The sequence below is a fragment of the Eschrichtius robustus genome, chromosome 8 (assembly GCF_028021215.1).
Source record: "Eschrichtius robustus isolate mEscRob2 chromosome 8, mEscRob2.pri, whole genome shotgun sequence".
NCBI lineage: Eukaryota > Metazoa > Chordata > Mammalia > Artiodactyla > Eschrichtiidae > Eschrichtius > Eschrichtius robustus.
The window spans coordinates 20,998,542-21,016,348 of NC_090831.1; the positions used below are offsets into that span (position 1 = coordinate 20,998,542).

Here is a 17,807-nt window from a genome sequence, read left to right on the forward strand (position 1 = left end):
ATTTCTATCATGATGTGTTCCAGAGCTTTATTTTCAAATAGATCCCTGGGAATGATCCTGAATATAGAAATAAACCAATAAAATTCCCAGCTAGCCTCCAAAAATTAAACCAGAGAGTAACTTGAGTCCTTTCTCTGAATCAGATTTAATGCCCTTATTTCTTTCCAGAACCCTTACATTCCCACTGTGTGCCTCTGTCTTCCACTGAGGTCCCACCTGGCTTTCTCCACCATCAAATCTTGGATGTTTTCTTTAATATTCCACTCTGAGTGCTCATCAACAATAAGTGAATTTATTACATCTCTCTGGTAACACTTCAAATTTAACAGCTACCTTCAGTACCTCATGTTGAACAATGTGAGAATCTGCATTGAGAACCAGTATTTCTAAGTCTCCACCCTGACCCAAGCCATTGATAAAATGCGCATAGCGGTTAGAACCTTACAATCCAGCGTCATTTCCTGAACCACCAGCTCCAGCAATTGTTCCAGCTTCCCACTCTCTTGGTTTCCCATACATATTAATAGAATTAACTGACTTGACCCAAAGATTATCGCCCGCCCTCATAGGTGTTTCAGGAGAAAAAGCACCTACTATTCTTTTAGTGTCTGTTTCTGGAAGTTCTGATGTGAGGCAGCCATGACTAAAGGTAATGTTTAGAGTGCTCTGTAGCCTTGCACAGTAGAAAGGACTTAGGTGGACCTGAATCCAGGCTCTGCCACCTGCCAGCTTTGTGGCTCTATCCAAGTTACCTACATTCTAAGCCTTGGATTCCTCATCTAGAAAAGGCAGATAATATTATGTACCTCAGAGGGATCTTGTGAGAATCAGAAATAGAATACGTGAAGCTCTTAGCACAGTGTCTGGCCTCTAATAGGTGTTTAAGAAACGTTCAAGGGAATTCCCTGGAGGACCAGTGGTTAGGACTTGGTGCTTTCACTGCTGTGGCCTGGGTTCAATCCCTGGTTGGGGAACTAAGATCCTGCAAGCCACGTGGTGCAGCCAAAAAAAAAAAAAAAGAAATGCTCAATACTATTTGTTATTTACCATGTTCTATACTTTGGAAATTTGTACAAGTATCAGATAAGACCAGTTGCTAAGCTTTGTATGAATACCTTGATATAAGAAATGGAAACATATTCAACTCAGTGAAAAGAAAATCTGCATAAAAAGGAAAAAGTGGTATTTCTAATGATATGTACATATTTCTTTCATTTTATTTTTCTAATAGTACAGTACTATCAAAATACAAATTGATGGGGTCAGTCTCCAGACACTTCCTCTCTTTCTGGTGATTGTTTCTCCAGGTGATCTAATTTTAACCTGTGACGCAAATCATGGGGCTTCTCTTGGGTACCACCTCTGCCCTCAGTTGCTTCCGATATCACTTCCTTTTTTGTTTGCTTCTTTTTCATCCCAAATCCTGACCCTGAATCCTAATTGCATCCTGTTTTATGTTCCTTGACATATTAGCTTAGCAGGAAGGGCTCTCAGATCCTTCCCACTAACAGGTGGCTTCCTAGTCTGAACTCTGAAAAAACCAGTGCTGTTTCCACATTTACTAGTGTTTATACCTGTTCAGAGCTCATGTTCACATCATCTACAACTGCTTCTGAGAGTCCCATCTTCTGAGCGGTCTCTAACATAATTCTCAGATTCTTGGCTTATTGCCTGTGGCAATTCTCCTTCAGGTCTAGCTTGACAGTTTTTTGCAAGGATCAGTGAAAAGTAGTTGAGAATTTGGGTTTACCAGGACCTCATTTTGGAGTGCACAGGAATCGGAAATGGAAATTTATTCAATGCATAAGCTGACTTACTGAAAAAAAAAGTTGGGGGGCAGAGGGGAGAGAATTACATTTTATTATTACTAAGCATTTGTATCTCTTCATTTTGATCATCTTTAGGTATGTACAAGCAGCTCTTGAAAAGCATGTAAAAATGAACCAGGTTTTTTTTTCATTTTCAAAAAGCAGTAAAAACATTTATACAGAACATTATGACCTTCTAACGCCATCATTAGGACCCAACTCCTGCAGGTTACCAGTGTGGAATCATCATCAAAAGCTGTTCTGCAAACAGGCAGGCAAGCAGGATGAGAGTATTCCCTTGATTACTATACAGTCACAACAATAATAATAATTAAGGGAACTTTCCTTTAGCTGGGCAACCCTGCATAAATAGGTAAAACAGTTAATCAAAATGTAAACATGCGGTTTTCCAACACCAGCTTAGCAAATACAAAATTAGCTGCAACCAGAACAATTTCTAAGTTATCCCACAATAGTGATTCTTACACTTTGTTTCTTTGCTGTGTGATCCTTATGTATTTTTTCCCATTCATCATCTTCTGTATCCTGGTCAAATGTTTCAGGGTATGCTGGTAATTTGTCTTTGGGGCATTCGTCGTAGTAACTCCGAACATATTTTCCCACAAACCACCCTTTGTATTCTTTGGGCATTTTGCACTCCAGGCCATTATAGTGCACGTTGTAGTGATGCATTAACCAGTAGTAGAGGTAGTGGATGTTGTAGTCACATCTCCAAGGGTTATCTCTGAGCCACAAGAGTTTCAAAAAATACAAGTCTTCTAATACTCCATAGTCAAAGTTTTGCAGACTGTTGTTTGATAAATCTAACTCTTCTAAATGTGTGAGTCCTAAAAAAGCAGCTAGAAACAGAAAATATTTATTAAACCAATGAGTAATTGGGTTAAGTGCACTGTATAAGGATAAATTTAAATTAAAAATAAGAGAGTTAATTCTCTCTATTGAAAATAAAGGAAAAGATTTCCCTCCCCTCCTTTTTCTCAGAGTTCTTACTTTAGAAAACTTGCAAGTACTTTCTCTTCTCTTTGAAATGTATACATATCCTTTAGAAGACTAAAGAGGCCTTTTTCAGCTTTATGAGGATCGTCCTTCTTAAGAACCTGGGAGCCATCTCTTTGAAATGGAAACATCAAGGGAGATAACACCTGTCTCCCAGTTTCTGTGGGAGGGTAGGAGCCTTCTTCCAAGTCACAAAATTACCTCTTGCCATAAAGATAGAAGTTTGTTTTCCACTTGATAAAGCCAATTAGCTAACACAGATGCCAACTCACTTGCGAGTAAGGTTAGAATGAACAAAGTTTGACAAACGGTGCTGTCAAGTCTTCTTACTTAAGAACTAGTTATCGTTTATCCTGAAAACACGTATGTGTTAGGTTGTATCTGCTTGGCTATACAAAGGGTGAGATTTCTTTCTGTCTCTGCAATCTCTTAGCAGATTGCCTGTGATGTACATCACATTCTGGTTTAATGCTTATTCAATAATAAAAGAATCTTCTTCCTCTACTACCTTTGTGGAGAGGATTTCTGTGTTGGGTGAAGACTTCGGTTTTAATTATATTTCCCTAACAGTATACGTGTCTAAACGCAAAATTCTGAAATATGTTTTTACTCAGACAAAGCTTTCCCCTTGATTAAACTGACTAGAATACAATATTTTATTTGAAAAATCAGTTTTAAGTTAGCTTTCTAAAAATGTACTTTGTGCTCATGTGCATTTTTTAATACTCACTGGAAAGATGCCACAAAAAAGGCATGAATTAGGAAAATATCTCAAATGTAAGACATAAGTGCATAAAAAATGAGAAACGTGTTTGAGGGTGATTTGACAGCTCTCTGGGATATAACTCTGAAAATGCCTAGAAAATAGCCATTTCCCAGTTTCCTTCCCAGGGAGAAGGAATTATATTCTTGTATCGTCCAAAACCAAAAAAATTTTTATCAGCATTTTGAAGACATCTGGTTGTATTTTGGCAAGCTATGGTAGCTATCAGCTTTGAATCCATATGTATTTAATTCTGCTGGAGGGTGGATAATTAAAACAAATATCAAACACATAATACAAAATAATACAACAAAAAGCTTTTTTTTCCCCCTCTGAGAGTAAAGAAATCTAAACCTAAATTATCCCTACTTCAGTTGACGTAAACTGACCAGGTACTCTAGAATTTACAGGTCAACGCTCATTTCAGATATTTTGTTTCTGTTTCAAACATTTTCTCATTGCTCTTTTAAATACTCTCATTAGAGCATACAGTGCCCTTATTCTGAATTTGAAAAATATGCTCTCAAACTAATACCATTAGCTATTTTCATATCATTTGTTATCAGACAAAACCCTTAATTCCCCCTAAAAGAAGTCTACTTTGGTGCAAAGCAATGACTTGGGTCATTGGGAGAGGGGAGCAGGTGGCTGGGGAGGAACAAAAGGTCAGCCCTTGCAATGATAGTTCTGAAGACACTGCAGTTTAAAAAATTTGCTAACATTTTGGAGTTAATGATCTCACAATTTTCTTTTCTTTTTTTAAAAAAAATTTTATTTATTTACTTTTGGCTGCGTTGGGTCTTTGTTGCTACATGCGGGCGAGCGGGGGGAAATTAGACACTTGCCCAGGGACCCGAGACAGGCATGCTTGTCTTGCAGTTCTTTGGTTCTCATTGAGCAAAAGAGGATCTCCACCTCCAGATTCTTCACCCCGTGGCCTGGCTTTGTGGAGACCGGCTACCAGTGACTGACCTGCACACTAATACAATGATTGCTTCATTTGGGAGAAGAGTATCTCTATAGTATTCTTATTCCTTGTAAAATGAAAATTGCTTTTGATCTCAAAATTTGAAGATACTCCCAAGTTTACACTATCTGTACAGGCTAAGGTATGAGTGTAGCATATTGCTGTTCCTTTGAAATTTTTTAAAAATTATGATTTCTTAATATTTAAAAATGTTATTAATACTAAAATATGCCTTGGTAGCTCTAGAATATTCATTTTCAGTTTTTACTTCTACAATGTTAAAATCCTAATGTTCTGTTAATGGTATTAAATTACCTTTAAGAAAACAAGAAACAATTGTACTCAAAATGTTTATGACATTAACATTGCACTATTAATAGTAGTAATACACATTTTTAAAGACAGAGCTTTTCAAATTGTGAAGGCACAAATATTATGTACATTACAAATCTGATCAACATTGCAGTAATTCTCAGTTCTTTCTAAAATTCAGTGTGTTAACTTACCATGCTCATTTTTGTCAGAGGCTTTGCTTAGCAAATGGAGAAGAGATTTAAAGGACTGAAAAGAGAATTGATCTTGATCTAGGATTAGATAAAATCCATCTGGCTCTAGTTTGAGCACATTTTATCTTAATTTATGAGCACACTAGATCTTAATTTTATGAGCTTAATTTATTCTGCTTAGCAGATTGTTTCAAGTTTACTTTAAACAAGTTAAAGTCTTACTTTAAATAAGTTTGGACTTAATGAAAAGCAAAGAAAATGCCAGATCTGAATTTCCTTTTAAAAATCACAACATGTTTAGCATATTATTGACCACTAGCCACATACCCTATTTTTTTTTTTTTTTTTTTTTTTTTTTTGGCTGCTTTGGGTCTTCATTGCTGCGTGCGGGCTTTCTTTAGTTGTGGTGAGCCGGGGCTACTCTTTGTTGCGGTACGTGGGCTTCTCATTGTGGTGCCTTCTCTTGTTGCGGAGCATGGGCCCTAGGTGCGCAGGCTACAGTAGACGTGGCGTGTGGGCTCTAGAGCACAGGCTCAGTAGCTGTGGTGCAGGGGCTTAGTTGCTCCGTGGCACGTGGGATCTTCCTGGACCAGGGCTCGAACCCGTGTCCCCTACATTGGCAGGCAGATTCTTAACCACTGCGCCGCCAGGGAAGCCCTAGCCATACACTCTTATTTTTAAAATATATTCTACAAAACACTTCTTTTATTTGGACCAATTGAATGACTGTTGCTTATTACATACTTCATAAAGCAGCAGTTCGGCAAATATTTCTGAGTGCCAAGCAAGTTCTACTATAAGCATCATGTTTAATTTAAATTCAAACTTCTTACTAGTTTTTTAAAAACTAAATTGTATTTACTATAAATGTTGCCATAACAAAAAAACAGAGAACACATGTCACCTGTTTAAAAGGCTATTCTGTGGAACTCACCGGGATCTATGAATTGAATGCCGTTGCTGCTGAGGTTTAATTTCTTTAGCTCATGAGCATCTTCAAACTCCTTGGGTCGAAGTTGGTTGATTTTGTTGTGTGACAAGTCAAGTTTAACAATGTCTGGAGGGATGTTGTTTGGAACTTTCTTCAACTCTGGAAAAAATAAAAATGTTCAGGTTATCAAGCTCTCCTCTTGCCCCCATTTGCTCTCTCACTCTTATCCCTGTGTGACTGAGGAGTCAGCTCTTGAATCCCATCTAAAGCCGAAGAACATTACTATATGAACAAGCCTCAGGATATGCTAAATTCCACCAAAGCCCAGCGAACCAAGTGCATCGCACTTAGAGGAGCAGATATCACTCCCTGCTGAACTGTTCTGAGAAACTTCCTAGAGGCGGCAAGAAATCAAGAGCATGACAGCAGGCAGTGAAGCTCAGCTGGCTGGGCATCAGGCGGGGTGGGTGGGGGTGGGTGGGGGATCAAGCCTGGCCGTCTGTTAGAATCACCTGGGACGCTCTTACAAACAGAAAGCTGAAACAAAATGAAACCCACAAATCAAACCACCCTACCTGCGTCCCCTCCCATTCCCTTCCCACTCCTCTGAGAGCTTTCACTATTAATTATTGCCTCTTTGTTGCATCTTCATTTTATCCCTCTCCTCAGACTCCCTCTGTCAACAAATAAGCTCGGATCTTGCCATCCTAAAAAAGAAACAAAAAGCCCTCGACCTTGATGACCTTCAGGCTGTTACCTTATTTCTCCTTTCCTTGGATGCTAAAACTGGAGAAAGAATCATCCTCCTTTGCTCCCCCTGCTTCCTCATCACCCACTTATTCCCTGAATCCTTGGACTTCATTTATACTCCACCACTCCTCCCTGACTCTTCCCAAGGTACTGACTGAAGTAACTGTACTCCTCAGGAGAAACAGTAATAACAATAGTGCTGCTGCTGCTACTACTACTACAACAACTACTACAACAACAACAACTACTACTACTACTACTACGACTACTACTACGACTACTACTACGACTACTACTACGACTACTACTACTACTACAACTACTACTACTACTGAGACAACAATGACTACTACTACAAAAAAGCCTCTGGAAGAGGAGTCCAGTTATTTTTCATAGGTTAATAGGAAATCAAGGTTCACCTAATTTATCTCTTACTATTTATATTTGTCTTTAAATCATGCTTTAAAGTACTATAAAGTGTGTTTATTTTATATTTTAGCATAATACTTGCCCTTTCTTTTAATCTTTAGCAAAATATTCTGAAGAGGTTTTATTCAATTTTAAGTAGGGCAAGTGAAGCCTGTGAAGACAAACAAACCTGTTCAGACAAAAGAAAATTAGAAGCAACAAATAAAATGTCCAGATTAGTTCACACCCGAGAAACAGCATGACCCAAAGACTTTCTGAATAAGTAGAAATTCCTTGAACTAGGTACAGTAAGTTTATGAAAGGTGGTATCCATTTTCCATAATTCCCTTTTTGCTATAGAATAATTGACTTACTGATAATTTTTTCCAAATATTAAAAAAAAACCCTTATGGTATATATGATTTCTTAACTCATAATATGTTTACTTTCATAAAGACTCAGTCTTATATCCCCCTTTCTTTTAACAGCTCAGAATCCATGGTTAATGGGATGGTATTGGTAGTTCCTTCTTTGGTATCCTTATTACTGTTAAATTTGCTTTTTCTTCTTGATGGGATCTTGGTATCTTAGTACCTATGTACAAGAACTTTTTCTAGGTGCCCTAACAAGTATTATGTGACAAGAACCCTATGAGCTAAGTACATTATCCCCATTTTACAGATGAAGAAACTGAGGCACAACTTGCCCATAGTCACACTCTAGGATTTTATTATTATTATTTTTTTTAATAACACCCAGGCTCAGCGGGTATAAAGGGAAGCAGCTGACAATTTTGCTGCTGTATCTCTGCCTTGAGTGTTTGGGTTTTTTTTTTTTTTTTTTTTTTAACATCTTTATTGGAGTGTAATTGCTTTACAATGGTGTGTTAGTTTCTGCTTTATAACAAAGTGAATCAGTTATACATATACATATGTTCCCATATCTCTTCCCTCTTACGTCTCCCTCCCTCCCACCCTCCCTATCCCACCCCTCTAGGTGGTCACAAAGCACCAAGCTGATCTCCCTGTGCTATGCGGCTGCTTCCCACTAGCTATGTATTTTACGTTTGGTACACACTCTAGGATTTAAACACAGACATGCTAGCCCCCAAAACTATGCTTCTAACCACTATGCCCTGCTGCGTATTCATGGTACCTTCCTGCTTCACTTATGCTGTTCCATCTGCTTAGAATCCTCAAGCTTGTCACGTAGGGTTAAGTGGGGATTGGGGAGAAACTGGGGTGGGGGTCAATATATTGGAATGGCCATAAGACCTTTCTGGCTCTGTATTTAAAATGACATCTCCCTGCTTTCAAGTAGGCAACAACAGCAATAATAATACCATTTCCTGCTTTTTCTCAATGGCAGTTATCAGCATCAGGCACAGCGTACATCTTACTGATTTTTTTCATTTTTGCACCCTCCTTGCCATGGAAGCTTCCTGAGGGAAGTTTAGAACAGTGCCTAATATATCATAAATAAATAAGTAGTATGTGGCAGCCAGCTTCTAAAATGTCATCCAACAATCTCCTCTAGTGATATTCATGCCCTTGTATAAACTTCCCCTTAAGTATGGGCTGAACCTAGTGACTTGCTTCTAATAATAGAATGCAGCAAATATGATAAGAGCTCACTTCCATAATTAGGTTATAAGAAATTGTGACTTATGTCTGGCTAGCAGACTCTCTTTTGCTGGCTTTGGTGAAGCATGTTGCCATTCTGGAGAGGCTCACACGGCAAGTAATTAAGGGTGGCCTCTGGCCAACAACCAGCAAGGAACTCAGGCCCTCAGTCCAACAGTCCTTGAGGAACTGAATCCTGCCAGCAGTCATATGAGCTTGGAAGAGGATACTTTTCCAGTTGAGCCTCCAGGTGAAACCACATCTTATTGCAGCCTTGTGAGAGATCCTGAAGTAGAGGACTCAGCTAACCCATGTCTGGTTTCCTGACCTACAGAAACTGTGAGATAATAAAGTGTGTTTTTTAAGCCACAAAGTTTTGGGGTAGTTTCTTAGGCAGCAACAAAGTTATCTAACCAACATATGGGAAATAATGAGCTCATTAAATGTGTTGAGTTTTTAATGATTCAGGAATATTGAGCCCTCTTGTAATAAAAATGCTTTGAAAATTTGGATTGATTTTATTTCCATCCTCTGATAAGACATTGTTTTGCTTGACCTAGAGTTGTGTCTGCCAACATATAGAAAGGTGAAAGATTTTAAGACTTGAACTTATTATAATGTTGCAACGCTGAGGTAATCCTCCCTTTAGGACCAGCAAGACCCTGACTGGAGAGCTATATTCTCTCTTGGGCACTACATGTAAACAAGGAGATGGATATCCCAGGAAAAACTGAAAACCACAGAGACACTTGAGGACAGGCAGAAGAAATAATTTCTTGACATTTAGCATTTGGAATAATTATTGAGAATGGCTGTGGCATTTTCTTAGAAGATTTTTAAAAGAGGAATAGAGTTTTATTTCAAAATACCCAGGATCCCACCTCTCCTCTCTTCCTTCACTGCTACCGCATTGGTCCAAGCCACCATCACCTCTTGTCTGGATTATCCCAATATTGTCCTAAGCCCAGGTGTTCATGTTAAAACATGTGAGATCCTGTCATTTTACCAGATGGCTTGCCATCCTCCAGATGGCAGAATCCTTTAATTGCTTCCCATCTCACTATGAATAAAAGCCCAAGTCCTCACCAAGGCCCTACAAAGCCATTAAGGGCTGTAGGTCTTCCTTGCCACCAGAGTTAGTATCTCCTAGGTCCTGGAAAACAGCCTATTTATCAGTACTTGCTTGCTGAACCCACATCTGCTGGGCTGGACATGAGGGTGAATGACAGAGACCTCCCGAGCAACCACTGTAGGACAAGCTAAAGCGGGTTAACCACAAATAAATGGGTAGAAAAAAATGTTTATGAGAACACCCTGAAACCCAGCTTAAGCAATGTGGCAGACCTGTGGAAGAGGAATATGAACTGCAGAACCAACTTTGGCATTGTTACTGGCAGACTTGAGTAAAAATAGGATCCACAAGTAATACCAGGAAATGCAAACCAAAGCCTTTACTAGTAGGCTTAGAAAAACAGGGGAAAATCTTATTTGTTGTATTGATGAGTAAAAACGGTTCTTTAGTTTTTAACCTTAAACTTGAATGAGAAATGCAAATGTTGATGTGAAGTATGTTTGTCTTTGATAAAGATTACACAAATACAAATTTCCCCAGACCAGAAGTCAAATTTGGTCAATGCCCCCATTTCTAGACCAGGCACCACACGGTTATTTGCTGCTGAGATTTTTGGTAAACCTTCAACAAATATCATATTTACTTGATTATCACCCCTGACAAGCATTGCCTCTCCCCCAACCAAACCTTGCTGATTTTGAGGAGGAAATTGGGAAATTTTTTCCATGTAATTTCTCATTTAGTAGGCTACCTTGATTGTCAGCAATGTCAGAACTACTCTGAAGGCCTGGTAGTGGTAGGTAAAGAGATATATATAAATGGCTCTGTGTATTGCAAATAAAAGATTCTTAATTATTGTTCAAACTAATGGTGAAATTATCTTCAGAGGCAGCTGGGAGTAATTTATGGTCATAATTCTCCCCAGCCCTAATCTTAGAAGTAAAATAAATCCTTAAAATGGTAAATTATTCTGGTAAATGTGAAGCTAAAAAGCAGTTTTAAAACCCTCTCATGTATTTTTGGCAAATCCATCCATCTCAATATGGCATAAACATGGCTTTCAACTAATCTCACATTTATTCCCTTTGAAAGACTAAGTTTTGTTGGCAAAGTGCCTGTCACCCAGTGAATAAAGCTATTGTTTCTTTTTCTTGCTGTCAGACGTTTAAGGCAAAAATAGTGATCTTTGAGGTCTATGTGGTCAAACTGGCATGTATTAGGTACCCTACACACACCATCTGACTCATCATCTGTCAGTTGGGAAAGGCACAACTAACTCCCGAGTTAAGGGAATCTGTATTTGGGTTCCTTGAGTGTGATCACGTATATGATGAATTGTACAGAGCCTAAGAGGAGGGTTCAATACTGGAAGGAAGCACCCAGAAGGCTTTTATTTATTCTTCTTGGTTAATAGGCATACCCAGAATCTTGAAGGAAGAGAGGACACTGCATGGTGGCCAATGGCTTGGGAACTGCTTAGGGATTGCCTATGTGACCTTCGAAGGGCAACTTAACTTCTCTACTCCTCAACTTCTTCCTTCCTAAAATGAGGATAATACTAGTATTTCTTTTAAGGTTGTGAGGAGTAAATGACAATGCATGAAACTGCTATGTCTTAGGCACACAGAGCATTTAGATGGCAGCTCTCATTAATATCACTGCTAGTTCCACTCTTGATGGCATGTTTTAGGCTTCTTTAGATCCTACATAGTGTCCAACATGTGAGCACAATCAAAAGTATTACTACCCTCTGGCAGGGAGTTAGAGATGAACACTGCTGAACATTTATTCTCAGTATTTGACATTTATTATCTAGTTATAGAATGGGATAAGGAAAACTACAATGGATAAAATTCAGTGTCATACTTGAGTTCCAGCCATGATTTTAACTTCTATGTATTTTTATTTTTAAAAGTTGCTTAAATTACTGCTTTGTAAGAGCAAAGAAAGCAGCTCAATTATTATCATCAATCTAAAGAACATGGCCCTGTGCCAGGCAGTACCAAAGGGAATTTAATAGAGAAGACCTTTGACTTTAAACTTATGGGAATCAACAATATATCAAAAGATGAAAATTGTCAGCTGAATCAATAGACTGATATCAACCATAGTGAGTGATTTATATTGATGATATTAAAAGACACAACTACCCTTCATTTTATAATCTAAAAAGTATAGGCTCTGATTTATGTCGTCATTAACAAGTGGAGGAATTTGAGTTGTCCTTTAGGGTTAGTATATATGTACTAACTGTGCATGTCATATAAACTTTATTTATACCGTTTTCCAGTAAATCATGTGTTTTTAAAGCATGAGGAATGAATTTATGGGGCATATCTGGAAGGTTGTGTTTAGACAACAATAAGTTGAGGAAGGAAAGCAATAAAAAATATATTTCTATTTTTATAAGTTGATTTTTGCCAAGAAAAAAGAGAAAAATATCATGGAAAAAAAGACAAAGGCAGAAATAGGCTCACTGGAGAGGGAATGGCCAAAGAGTAGAAAAGCAGTAAAAAAGAAAGCTATTTCCTACTATGTTATCTTTTCTTAAATTACAGTGTGGTATAGCTGTAGAAATCTTCAATTTTGTGTTGATAGCATTTTTTTTTTTTTTTTTTATTTAATTCTTTTTTTTTTTTTTTTTTTTTCTTTTTATTTATTTTTGGCTGTGTTGGGTCTTCGTTTCTGTGCGAGGGCTTTCTCTAGTTGTGGCGAGCGGGGGTCACTCTTCATCGCGGTGCGCGGGCCTCTCGCTGTCGCGGCCCCTCTTGTTGCGGAGCACAGGCTCCAGACGCGCAGGCTCAGTAATTGTGGCTCACTGGACTAGCCGCTCGGCGGCATGTGGGATCTTCCCAGACCAGAGCTCGAACCCGTGTGCCCTGCATTGGCAGGCAGATTCTCAACCACTGCGCCACCAGGGAAGCCCAATAGCATTTTTCTCAGATAATTAATGAGCTTAACTCTACTATTTTCTCTTTGTCACCTGATGCAGCAAGTGCAAATTAACTTTAGCTTGAGGATAGAACCTTAGCGATATCAAGTAGTTTTTCTAATTCAAGTCTAGGAATAGTAGCTTTGTATTAGTTTTTAAAATATATAATTCAAGTTTTTAAGCATCACAAAGGAAATCCTATTAAAATATGCTCTTTGGCATGAAGCACCAAGTACCCACCCTTAACCGTGTTAGGAAAATTCTACCCAATCTGGCTACAGAGAAACTTCATGTACTGACTTTTCTGGAATTCTTCAATGCTTTCTTTGTTCCAGCTGCTTGTTTGAACATGGTTAGATTAATTCTGGATGCCAGCAGGCTCAGGTGGACCAAGTTTCAAATCTTAGTTTTGCTGCTTACCTGTGAGACCTTGAGCTAGTGACTGAACCTCCCTTAGCCTCATTTTCCTCAACCGTAGATGGGGATACTATCAATACTACCTTGCTGGCAGCTGTAGACAGCATGTGTGTGGAATACCTGGAGCATAGTAGGTTCTCAATTAATGAGTGCTTTCTCTCAAACTCAGAGGATCCCACAACGGCATCTCCCAGGTTACGATACTGTAATTGCTCTACTCTAGCATCAACGATATATAATTCACAGAGTGTCATAGTAAGCAAACCTTTTGGTGTCATGTAGTCGTGGTGTGATCTAACCAGGTGCCACCTTCCACAGTCAGAGAGAGGGAGCAAGTCTTGAGCATGAGTTCGCTGATAAATGAACAAATTTATTCCTGCTTCTTCAAAGTCCACAGATTCCTGCCTATGGTTTCCTTGACAGGAGCCAGAGTCTCCATGTTTCTCTTAACCTTTCCTTTCTGTTCTTAAAACAAACCCTCCTAAAATAACTGGAAGGAATGATACCATGCTCTATATGACCCTAATTCAGTGACATCTGTCTTTAATTTAATATTACATATAAGTTATTAACCCATGCCAGAAATGAAACAGACACTCAAATGCCTTGTTGTCCTAGGGTAGATTAGCGGTGCCCAGACCACACTTTGAGAATGTCTTCACTAACATGTCAAAAGCCTTACTGAAATCTCCCATCTGTTTTCTTATTTCATGAATTTGTCCTGTATGCACAAATCCCACACACTACTAGCCCAAGACTGTGTGCGATGTAAAAGCCAGTAATGATTTGCAGAAAGTAATATTCTAGAAAGCTATTCTTAGTCTCATAGTTCTTGGATTAATACTTTCAACTTAGTTTTTTTTCAATATTTTTATGTTTTATTTTGGATAATTGGGGAACAATTAAGATACAGGATGTTAGCAAGTGTTTTTGAAAACCTTGAGGCTAAATTATAAGAACTACAGACACACCATCACTATAGCCCACTTGGCTTCCTTCTCGTGGTGTTCTCACCTGTCCTGCTTTGCACATGGTTTTCCTTGAGGTTATTATCTCCCCACAGATGCATACCATGTTTTGAATTTAATTGGTGTAAATCAGCTTATATGGACAGCATTGGCACTTGATTTCATACCCACTGGTTTACCTACATAAGTTAAATTACATTGGATTTAAGATTAAAGAAATTTCTTACAGCCACAGCTTGCGATGAGCAAATAAGAGTAGGACCCAAATGGCTGCCCCTCCTGAGCATACCTCCTACCCTCCTCTAACGTTCCCCACCCAAATCACTAACCACCCTGAGCTCGGAGTAAATTCCATTGTCATTGGGGAAAGATTTCTGGTGGAAATGCTCCCAAAATTCTAAGTCATGGTGGGGGATGCAGAGATTCCTAAGATTCAAAAAGCATTTTTAATCATCCATGAAAATGAATAAGTAAGAAACTTACAAACCTTTTCTTTTGCAGTCCAGTGTTCGTATGGGAAACACGTAGTTGTGGCAAAGAGCAGAGTCCACCTCGGGCTTGATGACTGGGGGTTTCCCTGACACTTGGGGTTTCGGATCCAATTGTTCCTTTTCTTCTTCATTACATAACTGTTCAGATTTTATCTGCCTCAGTTTTTTATTTTTTAGTCCTTGTGGGCTTTCACACTTGGCGTAGTTCCCCAAATTCCGGTTCCTTGGAATCTGCAACATTGAAATAAGCGTTTCCATCTCACAAGTACAATGCCAGGGATTGTCATAAAGACGCAGGTAGCTCAGGAGAGGTGTGTAAATGAACACTTCCTCTGTCAAGACTTTGATCTGGTTGTGCTGCAGTAAGAGAGTGGTAAGTTTATTTAAACCAAAGAAAGCCTCACTCTCAATTTTGGAGATCTCATTCTGTTGCAGATCCAAGCTTTTCAGCTTTTTAAACTTGGAAAACATGTTGTTCTTCAGTACGCGGATTTTGTTTCTTGCTAATAGCATGTGCAGTAAATCCTGAGGCCAGCCGGGCAGCACATAAACTAGTTTTCTCTCTTGACAATCTAAGTATTTCTCATGAAGATATGTGTACACTTCACAGGGGAGGCCTGGAGCGTAGCGTTTGACCAGGCTGGAGCCTTTCCGGCTCCCACCAGCCCGGCTGTGATTCACTCGGTTTCTCGCACCGCCAGGGCTTCCTTTGCGCTCAGCGGCTTTACAAAAGAAGAGCAGGATTAAGATGGTAACCACGCGCATCCTGACATCCAGCTGGCCCCAATTACTTGGTGTGACAGGTGGAACAATGAAAGTATTCCTTTGAAATCCAAGTTTGGGTAATCTTAACTAATGCAGTTCAGGAACAATGAGACCCAGCTGAGGTACGGTGGAGTCCCTAGATTGCAGGAGGAAAAAATATTTAGAGACCATCGTGAGCACCGCAACTGACAAATAATAGCAAGTTTTCAAGTTACTTTTATGTTTAAGCAAAGGCATTCCGTTAATAAAGGCACATGCAGAAGAGTGGTGTAGAAGGCTCCACACCCTCCTACTTGCCTGGTTTGGTGGCTAAACGTTCGGGCCCTGAGTGTGAATCAAGGCTCTTCTACTTGCTGAACTGTGTGACCTCAGGCTAATTATTTAACCTCATCTCCAGCATCTGTAAAGTGGGACTGAGGATACCTCTAGTACTGTTGGGAAGATGAAACAGGCTCATGTGCATCAGACAATTCACAGTGCCTGATCCAGGGGAAGTACTCCACACTGTTAGGACTTAGCATTATGAAAACTGAAACTGGATTCAAGAAATTAAAGGGATTCTCCTTACAGCTTTGAGATGTGCAAGTAAGAGTAGGACTCCAATGAATATTCTCCTGAGCTTATTTTTTTCTTTCCTTTACTGTCTCCCAATCACCAATCATGTTGAATGTGGGCTCCAGAAATGCTCAGGGTAAACGGCAACTGTCCTTGTCATTTCCTGCACACCTTGGCTCAAATGTCACCTTCTCAGCAAAACCTTCTCTGATTGCTCTATTTAAACGTAGTACCCCTTCCCACTCGCTGGTCGCCCTCTACTCCGTTTCTGGTTTTATTTCTCTCCAGGGCACGTATCACCATCTGTTATAAGATATTTTGCTTCTTTTGTTTATTGTCCTTCTCCCCCAGCTAGGATGTAAACTTCCTAAGGGCAGGAATTTTTCTCTATTTTGTTCACTGCTGTATTTCCAGCACCTATAGAGTTTCTAGCACATAGCAGATTCTTGATAAATATTTGTTGAATTGCATGAATTCAGGTAACTACTCTAAAAAAATATTAATAATCTCATAAATTTAGTTATTACATTTTTTGGTATCTTTTTTCCCTTAAGTATTACTGATGACTTCCAAGAGCTGCACATTTTTTTTTAAAACATCTTTACTGGAGTATAATTGCTTTACAATGGTATGTTAGTTTCTGCTGTATCACAAAGTGAATCAGCTATACATATACATCTATCCCCAGATCTCCTCCCTCTTGCGTCTCCCTCCCACCCTCCCTATCCCACCCCTCTAGGTGGTCACAAAGCACTGAGCTGATCTCCCTGTGCTATGCGGCTGCTTCCCACTAGCTATCTATTTTACATTTGGTAGTATATATAAGTCCATGCCACTCTCTCACTTCACCCCAGCTTACCCTTCCCCCCTCCCCCTGTCCTCAAGTCCATTCTCTATGTCTGTGTCTTTATTCCTGTCCTGTCCTTAGGTGCTTCAGGACCTTTTTTTTTTTTTTTAGATTCCATATATATGTGTTAGCATACGGTATTTGTTTTTCTCTTTCTGACTTACTTCACTCTGTATGACAGACTCTAGGTCCATCCACCTCACTACAAATAACTCAATTTCATTTCTTTTTATGGCTGAGTAATGTTCCATTGTATATATGTGCTACATCTTCTTTATCCATTCATCTGTCAATGGACACTTAGGTTACCTCCATGTCCTGGCTATTGTAAATAGTGCTGCAATGAACACTGTGGTACATGTCTCTTTTTGAATTATGGTTTTCTCAGGGTATATGCCCAGGAGTGGGACTGCTGGGTCGTATGGTAGTTCTATTTTTAGTTTTTTAAGGAACCTCCATACTGTTCTCCATAGTGGCTGTATCAATTTACATTCCCACCAAGAGTGTAAGAGGGTTCCCTTTTCTCCACACCCTCTCCAGCATTTACTGTTTGTAGATTTTTTGATGATGGCCATTATAACTGGTGTGAGGTGATACCTCATTGTGGGTTTGATTTGCATTTCTCTAATGATTAGTGATGCTGAGCAACCTTTCATGTGTCTGTTGGCAATCTGTATATCTTCTTTGGAGAAATGTCTATTTAGGTCTTCTGCCCATTTTTGGATTGGGTTGTGTTTTTTTTGATATGGAGCTGCATGAGCTGCTGCTGCTTGTATATTTTGGAGATTAATCCTTTGTCAGTTGCTTCGTTTGCAAATATTTTCTCCCATTCTGAGGGTTGTCTTTTTGTCTTGTTTATGGTTTCCTTTGCTGTCAAGAGCTGTACATTTTTAAGAATTGTTTTCATCTTTAAAATTCTGAAATTGGTTTTGGTTTGCACTTATTACTTAGGACATAGCCCATTCTTGGCAGAGACAGAAATATTCAA

The 17,807-nt window shown here is 39.1% G+C and overlaps 2 protein-coding genes across 3 annotated transcripts in view; one reads left to right on the forward strand and one right to left on the reverse strand.

Moving 5' to 3' along the window:
- Positions 1–17,807, forward strand: part of FBXL13 (F-box and leucine rich repeat protein 13) — a 188,044-nt gene that overhangs the window by 74,070 nt on the left and 96,167 nt on the right. The window lies entirely within an intron of this gene.
- Positions 801–17,807, reverse strand: part of LRRC17 (leucine rich repeat containing 17) — a 33,602-nt gene continuing 16,595 nt past the window's right edge. For both annotated transcript variants that reach the window (XM_068549923.1, XM_068549924.1), the window contains exons 2-4: positions 14,649–15,553; positions 5,996–6,151; positions 801–2,668 (exon numbers count right to left, since the gene is read on the reverse strand). In XM_068549923.1, the coding sequence (XP_068406024.1) occupies positions 2,271–2,668; positions 5,996–6,151; positions 14,649–15,417 (1,323 nt within the window). In that variant the 5' untranslated portion in view covers positions 15,418–15,553 and the 3' untranslated portion in view covers positions 801–2,270. The remainder of the gene's footprint in view (positions 2,669–5,995; positions 6,152–14,648; positions 15,554–17,807) is intronic.